The sequence below is a fragment of the Limulus polyphemus genome, unplaced genomic scaffold (assembly GCF_000517525.1).
Source record: "Limulus polyphemus unplaced genomic scaffold, Limulus_polyphemus-2.1.2 Scaffold533, whole genome shotgun sequence".
Lineage (NCBI taxonomy): Eukaryota > Metazoa > Arthropoda > Merostomata > Xiphosura > Limulidae > Limulus > Limulus polyphemus.
Genome location: NW_013666143.1, coordinates 232,040 through 241,257, shown reverse-complemented (window position 1 = coordinate 241,257; position 9,218 = coordinate 232,040). Strand labels below are relative to the sequence as shown.

The window sequence follows — 9,218 nt, the reverse complement described above, 5'->3', positions numbered from 1 at the left end:
AGTACTCTCTGACCCACTCCCGCGTCCGCGATAGACTATAAGACGGTGGAAGCCTTTAGTCATCTTAGCTAAGCGGTCAGTCTAATGCCACAGCCATATAAAGTGTATAAAACTTAGTCGTTTTTTTATAATTTGTAACCATTAGGAATCTTCAACACTTAGTTACACTAGTAGAGTCAATTCCTGCTGTCTCGCCTATTTAGTTAGAAACAACACCATAAGCTCTACTGTTATGGGTTCTCTTAAGAGAAACGTGAAACTGTGGACTAGGTCCTGACAAAAAGTTCACTGGTTTTATCTCTCGTTTCGTCTTGTTTTGAGTTTAAATTCCTCTAGTTTGCTGACTGCGACCGATACAAAGCGACAACATAGTAATGGACGAATCTAAGCAAGCAGACCAGTCTCGCGGGGTTTTGGCTCCTGCGTCATCCACTGTTAATTCGACGGACGATTTTGGTATTGATAGAAATTCAGATTTAGGAATTGGCTTCGCTGGATCTCTTTCCATTAAAAAGGAAGGCTATGAAGACAAACACCCCGATTGTTATGAGTCTCCAGTGTCCAAGGCAACCGACTTGGGATTTGGAACTAAAGAATATACAGATTTGGTTTCTTATCCTTCCCTTGATTATCCTAGCTTGATAGAAAGCCCTACAGCCTTGATGTGTAGCCCCCTTTCTCTGGAGCTCGGTACATCTTCCGTGAGTGTATTATACGACCTGGAACCCCAAAGTTCCAGTATCACCATACTCTCGAAGCCTGTTTATGAAAAAACCTCCAATAAGTATGGTGAGTATGTCCCATATATTCTGTGCTGATGAGGTAAAATTTCGAGCAAAATAACACACGATCCAATTTGTTGTTGCAGTAAATTATTATATTTTTATAGCTATATTGTGCTCTAAACATAAAAAACGTTTCGTCTAGTGTGACACTATATAATACTATAAGCATACAAAACGTTTCGTCGAGTGTGACACTGTATCATACTTTAAGCATACAAAACGTTTTGCCTAGTGTGACGTAAGAAACTACAAAGCAGATCTATGAGGAAGCGAAACTAACTTTATACATCAGCTCAAGACCCAAGGGCCATGGGGCTTTGAGCGCATCTACGTTCATTGAACTCCAGCCGACTTTCCCTATCTGTTTTAGCCTTGACATTGAACCGACGTGTTTCTATTATCGCTTTGGCTGTCGATAGAATAACTTATTATTACGAAGAAACTATACACTTCACGAATACTGCCACATTCTCAGAATCTACGTTTATTAAAGGTGAAATCACAACTAAACAGCGCTGTTGAATGAACCTGTATCGCCACCTTGAGAAGCATTGATTCTGTTGGCTAGATGGAAAGGTAGAATGTGGGCCAAGTTCACGGGCATGCACTCAAGGTGAATGACCGCTAAATGCAACTTGCCTGACTCGACGTTACCGCTGTCGTGCGTTTTTTTTAACATATAACGAGTTTGAAATTATATGTAGCTTAAAAACTGATGCGTCAGTTTAGGAAAAAGTTAAAAAGTTGGTGACAAACTTTCCATTGACCACGGTAGAGTTAATGAACCCTGAAATAGAAAAGTTTCTTTCTAGGATAATCCCCCACTACTTTTTTGTTAATAGAATGTTGTTAGAGATTCCTTATAGTAGTTATTTTCAAACATTTAAATTTTAGTAAAAATTGGGATTAACTTCAGTATGTAAGCTGCGAACAAGGTCAATGACCCTTCTTTTAACGTTGCAATAAATGGGCACCCGTTTAATTAAAGGAAATTATAAAACAGTCTATTGGGTACGCTATTGTACCTCGAGAAATCCCAGGATACTCTGAGGCTGAGCTTGTATTCTATTAAAACATCACGAATACTAGTTAGTGAGTTTACATTGTACCATTCATGATATATAAATACTTAAGCTAAGTTATTTCCTCTAATAGATATTATGTTTTTAATTTTTTCTTTGTATAGATTTGTATTTACAGGAGCCGCCCATCTAGGGTGCCTCCTTTAATACATATAACATTTTCTTTCTTTTTTCCTCCACTATGGAAAAAATTTCATTATAGACATTGTGGGGGATTTAAGCTTATTCCCTTTTCTGATAGAGTTCGTTCTTATGAAAACAAATAATATTGACGTTTGCAAGTAAAGACCACTTAGTATTCAGCCGATCTCAGGCAGTTAGCAGGTGTATTTAGAATCCAGCCGACCTCTCCGTACACTGTCATTAGTCAGCTGAGTGATCAATCATTTACATTTCTGATCATATGGTTGATACTTATTCGGTGCCTGATATGGATGACAATGAATAGTGTGTGTGTGACACTTGTATTGTCATAGATCTAATAATACAAAATTCTGATTGGTTCTTAAGGGGTTTATGCAGTATTTAGTATTAGAATTTGATTAAAAGAGAGTAACTAGTGGAAATTCTAAGCCACTACTTTTACTTCAGTATAAATAAAATTGGCATGAAATATTTATTTGTTTGAATAATTCCTGCTGTGTGAACTAAAACGGAATTCGTGGTGGCCTTACATGTTATGTCATAATGGTGAAAATTTTGAATTCCTTCAGGGAATCAGTTTACTACATTGTGTTCAGCAAGAGAAGTAAGGTAGCCGCCAGGTGGCAGATAATAGTACTAACAAACAAATGTTTAGAAGAGTTTTTGTGTTTGTTATTAAACACAAAGTAACACAATGGTTTATCTTTGCTGTACCAACGACGGGTATTGAAACCCTATTTTGAGCACTATAGGCAAGCAAACTTGCCGCTGAACCACTGGGGGTCTAATCTTAGAGTGAAATGGCGTTGGGTGTAACTAGGACTAAACGGAACACACGTGGTACAAAAATGTAATCTCAATCTGTGATGTTATCAAGTCAAACTAAGAACGAAAATGTTCTGGCATGTATTTATTCTAAAACAGAAACAGAAGGTTTTGTAGAAGGAGTGATTGATGGAGGGGACAGTGGTATGTTTGACCAACTGAAACTCAAGAGTCACAGTATTAGGATAAATAGCTCCAAGTGTTTCCATTGCCATTGGCTGGTCAAAAAATATGTGATAAGATAAAACACTAAAATTCAATACGAAGCAACTCGTAATCAGCGCTTCTACGACTCAACTTATATAAATAATTTAATAAAATAAAATTAACACGATTTTTACTGGTTTCACTGCTCTATATTCATCAATTCACTTATTTAGCGGTTATATGTCTCATTAATTTAATTATTTCTCTAAGAACAATTGCTTTTTTTTTCTTCTAGGAACAAACAACTGTATGTAAGTTATAACAAATCCTAAATCAACATGTCTGTTTAAGGATTAACAAAAAGCATTAGTAAGGCCGTTGGAAATTGTGCACTTCAGGATATATTGAGGATGTATAAGAATGGTGCACTTTTGGAGTACAGACGACCGGACCTAAAAAACATGGCGACGCAGAAATCACACTTTCCCTCGCGTATGATTAGTGGTCTCCATGAATTTGAGTTCCTCTGACGCTGTCGGCAGAAGTATTTCCATCGCTTTTCAAAATATTAATTACTTTTACTAGAGGCTACGTTATTTCTAATACATTATACAGATTTACTTCTATTAGAGGCTACATTATTTCTATTACACTATTCAGATTTACTTCTACTAGAGGCTACGTTACTTCTAATACGCTATTAAGATTTACTTCTATTAGAGGCTGTGTTATTTCTAATACACTATTCAGATTTACTTCTACTAGAGGCTGTGTTATGTCTACTACACTATTCAGATTTACTTCTACTAGAGGCTGTGTTATGTCAATTACACTATTTAGATTTACTTCTACTAGAGGCTATGATAATGATATTCTTCTATGCTGTTATTATCATGATTTTATAAACTTTTATATTCGAGGAACATGCCACTATTAACGTTCGTATGCCAATTTATATATACATATGACGTCATTACTATTTTCTCGCGTAAGTAGGCGCGTGAGTCGACTTATAATAGAAAAGGTCATTAACCTAATGGGTGTGGCCAGTTTCTTTTTCTTTAGGACTTCCTGAAGAACAGAAGTGTTAAAAACATCTTAATTATTCAGTTCAGTTTACAAGATATATCTATCAGTCTGTTTATCATTCAGAAGAGTAGAGGTGTGGGATGAAAAACGAAATTCCTTTACTAACTCCTTCCTTGGTAAAGTTAGCTAATCAAGCAAACTTTTCAATATTATCGCTGTTGATATTATGATACTGTGGTAGAGTTTGACTTTGAAGTGATGATACACTCGGTTTTTATTTTTGGAAAAGTGAATACCAAGACATTGATTTATTAAGAAAAATGATCAGAAAAATCTAAAGATAATTGAAAGTTCTTAAAATGTCGGAAGTAAAGCTTAGGCTTCTGATAAGAAAATATGCATTTAATTATTATTCAGTAGTAGTACCCTTAGAATATTTTTTCTTCGATGCTTTAACATATATAATTTGACAAGAACAGACGTGCGAAGCTGATAACACGTTTTGTACTGAGATGTACTGTATATTAGACTCAATGTTTGTGTGATCTTCAGGTGTACTGTTTACTAGACTTTATGCTCGTGTGATCCTGAGGTGTATACTATAATGGAATATTCAGATTCAAGGCAAGCTTTCTACTACGATTGAGAGACAAAAAAAGTAATATTTTTGAGCGAATAAAAACGGCTATGCTTCATATTTCTGTTGAACTGACTAGTTTCATATTTCTGTTGAACTGACTAGTTTAATATTTCTGTTGAACAGACTAGTTTCTGGCGACTTCTCATTTTTATTATAACTGTCTTTATTGTATTTTACTTTGTCAACTGTATAAAAATCTAATTTGTTGGGTATATAAATAGATTTAATACATATGTATTCAGATTTTAGACGTTTTATTGTTACATTATTATTAAGCTATGATTATGTATCCTATTGACTAGATAGATTCCTTTGTGATATATATAGAATTTGGCACGAGTGATGGAAGGCAATCATATCGTGTGATATAGTAAGTACTAACACCATCTTAGATCACGCTGTTTTTATTTTGTTCCATTTGGTAGAGCCGGGAACCTTACAAACTGGGAGGTGTGTTTAGCGGATGGATTCAAGTTTCCACATTGTTCATTCTTCTTTAATCACTTTTTACGTTATCTAAATAGCTGCTGCAATAAATTTAATCAAAAACCGATATTCGTATTGTATAATTAAATATTGTTATATTTCCTGACAATGAATAAAATTAACGTTTAATGTAGAGTGAAGAAAGTATACTAAAGTTTAGTTCCCTGTTTCGTTTTACAATAATAAATGACGCAGTTCTATTTCTTTTCAAGCTAACGTTTGAAGTAAATTTATTTTCCTAGACCCAAGCTTAGCCGTCGCTGATTCCAACAGCTCTTCTCCTTCAAAATCGTTTGTTCCTTGTAGAGTCTGTGGAGATAAGGCGTCAGGCTACCATTACGGGGTGACGTCTTGCGAGGGATGTAAGGTGAGGTTAAGTTTTTATTTTTGGAGACTTTATATTTAATTTATTCTCCTCTTTCAGCAATAAATAGTTATTTTGATCATCTTATCAAATTAAAATCTGCTTTTGCATCGACCAAAACTTCCTAGATAGAGGCAGTCGATTAATGATGCCTTTCAAGTATACTCTCCTCTGTCCTAAACCTTCTCTCAAGAAAGAACAATTACATGTGTAGCATTTGAAAGGTGGCAAAAAATTAGTACTGACCATTAGTGGCTTTGCTGACTTGAGTGTTTGCATTTTTGGCATATTGTAATGATTAATTGAAAACTAAGGAAGAAATCATTATATGTAGCAAGTAAACGTTGTTTAACACGATATACATTAAACAAACAAAATTTACCGAAGTGTATAAATGTTGAAGCACGCGCTAAACTTAATATGTGATTATCTAAAGGTAAATTTTAAAAAATCTTCTAAATTCTCACTCACAAGCCAGCCAACTTTTTAAACGCATTAGTAACATGAGCTGTTACTTACATAGCTGTTACAATTAAAATCTTGTTAAAGCAATATTATTTCACATAGAACTGAGACATGATCTGAAACAATTCAGTTGTGTTACAGAGATTTAAAAAACGGTTCTATACTGTCTGGTGGCAACCTAGCTACAGTTTAAGATTGGTGTATTTGGTGTCGTAGTCATAGGCAACAAGATGAGACTTGAGGCCTAACGTCTTGGTTAAAATTCCAATGAAAACATAATTAATAAGTTTGTTTGTCTTAGAGCAAAGCAATTTTAGGCTACCTGCTGTATCCACCGCAAGTAATCGAACCCCCACATTGTAACTTTGTAGATTCGTAAACTTACCGCTGTCCCACTAGGGGACTTGTTAATAAGATTAAAATACGTTTATTTCATGATCTTAGTTTTGTTTAATTTCACTCTGGTGTTGAAGATAAATTTAGTCAGACTTTTCATTTGTGTATATTTTTTTGATCGTGTTTAGAGAGTGAAGTAAACAGCTACAGAACTTGGGTATGTCGATACATATATATTTTTCCTGAATGTGTTTTAAGAGTGAAGAAAATTACGTTCACATTTTTTGACATATCGCTCCTTGCGGCTGTTTTTATTTTCTTATTTACTAGATGTCCCCTAGGTAGACCTAGTAGGTGCGTCTCTTATGCAGGAAGCAATATAATAAAAAATATTTTGTGAATTTTATTATAAACATATATTTATCATGTTTGTTTTGTTTTTTACCGAAATGTCTAAAGACCGTGAACAGTATGGTTTCAAAACGTTTAAAATCTATGATATTTTTGTTTTTGAGATGTCTACGGACCGTGGACGTTATTGTTTTCGAAAAGTCTACGGATCATGGACAGTGTTGTTTCGGAAATGATTTATAATATGAGTACTATTCGTACCAAAATGTAAGAACCAAAGACAATATTGTTTACTAAAAGTCTACAGACAACATTGCTTCTGATGCGTCCACAGGCCATATAAATATAAATAAACGCAATGCAAAATTTTTTCATCAAGAATTCTTTAGTCACGCACAAATTCTTGTTGTTTGCTTAAAATCAGAGCGTTGCTAAGGTATCCTCAATAAACTCTCCAAAAGAACCTCTATTTAGTCACTTAATCCAGTGTGACGCGTCTCCAAAGAACATTCATTACATGTTCGATAGTCTGCCGGATATCTTTTTTCCAGAATTACAGGCGAGCAGTTTTGTGAGTTGCGTATAGGTGAACTTGAAACATCTTCTCAGCACTTGTAACAAGACTTTCAGTTGCGGCTGCAAACATCTGATTCAATCTGTAGCAGATATCCTAATAAGACCCTAATCGGCAGACAGTGGTCATTTGCCTTTGTTGTGAATGCTGGTATGCTTTGTCGAGATGTCCAAATGACTAGAAGTTCTGCTAAAGACACTCTGAAACACTTGTTCCCCCAGAAAATCTTCTGTGACTAATTATCTCCCATTCTTCGCTGCTGTGACTTATTGGCTTCCATTCTTCACTGGTGTGACTGGTTACTTTCATTATTCCCTGCTGTGACTGATTGGTTTCATTCTTCTCTGCTGTGACTGATTGGTTTCCATTTTTCAGATATGAAAGGTCCAAATGGCTTCTCCAAAATCCTGTCATTGGGAATGTGGAGTACATTAAATTTTGTGATTCAGTTCTGAAGTGACAAGACCACCATACATAGCATAAGCTGAATGTCCATTTCAGATTAAGGGACTGCTTAATGTAATAAGAATCTGGGGGGGGGCATTATTTAATAACATTGATTTTGCCTTATCACAGTATTGTAAATTTCAGTATTTCAAATTTGTAAAAGAAGAAAACAGCTTAATGTGTTAACATACATTTTTGTATGCGTCGTAAGTAATTACAAAATTCTAAAGAAATTATAATCTTTATTTCATTACAGATGTTGTTCGGTTTATGTGACACTTCATGGAAAGCGATATTTTGTATTATAATTAAATAGAAACATAGCTTTAATTAAACATAACCTAGTAATTCAGACCATTTTCCTTATCCTCCTCTTCTGGTGCCTCCAGCCTGCTGTGTGAAATAGGGCGTATAACCACAGTTAGTTCACAGAGAATCCAGGAGACGTCATTTTCGCTGTAATTAAAGCTTGCTTTGCCTTTTCCAATGTAATTTGTTTTTTTTTAATGTAGTCGGTAGAGAAAGCGAAAGCTCTACCGTTCATTATTGAATTCATGCCATAATGTATCTTCTTGGCGTCATTTTTTGGTCGAATAACAATAACACAGTCCTATCGAAACTATTAACAACAAGAAGAACACAGTTCTATGAGAATTATCAGCAACAAAAAGAACCACAACTATGAACAACAACAAGAACACACCGTTTTTTTTTGGGGGGGGGGCATTGGACTACATTTTAGTTTAGTGTTCATAGTTCAGTTTTCTAAAAAAACAACGTAGAAAATTAGCTGCATTTGTTCACTATGTATCTTTGTACGGTTAACAAAAAAAACTTTTGAAGACATATAAATAAATAATTCTTTAAATAATATTTACCGTTAGGTCATAGTCAAGGAACTCAGAACGAGGACTATTTTATTACAGCATAGAGTGTTCCCTTCCAAAATGTGGGCAAGTTCATCAGCATTACCACTCTTATTACTGACCAGTACTGACCGCTTCATTGTGTTACGTGAATGGCGAACATTCTTTCTCAACTCAAGAAATGAGAATATTACATCTATTTGTTCTAATAAGTTTAACTAAAACTTGAAGTTCACTGGACATAACATTGTTAAATTACAAAGATTGGATTGTATTGTGAAAATTACATAGTTGTTTGGAATAAAGCTGGTCTAATGTTTCTAGCATGAAGGTTCTAAGATGGCGGATCGGTCGTCCACACATGAACAAGTTGGAATTAGGTTAATCAATCAAGATTAAATACTGAATTAAAAAGATTTGTCCTTTAAAATGTTATATTTTAAATTTAAAAAGCTACAAATTTCTAATTTATATCAAACTTAGGTTTTCATCAGTTTTACACAACAATCCTCCTACACTTTTTGTTTACTTACTTTCTCTGTCTATTTATTCTCTCCCTTCTATTGATAATAAGCGGCTCATGTTCTTTATTACATATTCATAATTATTAATATTTAACACGTTTCAATATTAGAGGGTAGTCGTGTTGAATAGTAGAAGAAATGAAAATATAGTAA

At 34.5% G+C, this 9,218-nt stretch overlaps 1 protein-coding gene across 1 annotated transcript in view; it reads left to right on the top strand.

The window, feature by feature from the left end:
• The first annotated feature begins 374 nt into the window (after positions 1-374).
• LOC106458918 (ecdysone-induced protein 78C-like) overlaps positions 375-9,218 on the top strand; it is a 15,716-nt gene continuing 6,872 nt past the window's right edge. Inside the window, exons 1-2 of the mRNA XM_013918484.2 lie at positions 375-789; positions 5,381-5,505. Coding sequence (XP_013773938.1) covers positions 375-789; positions 5,381-5,505 — 540 coding nt within the window. The remainder of the gene's footprint in view (positions 790-5,380; positions 5,506-9,218) is intronic.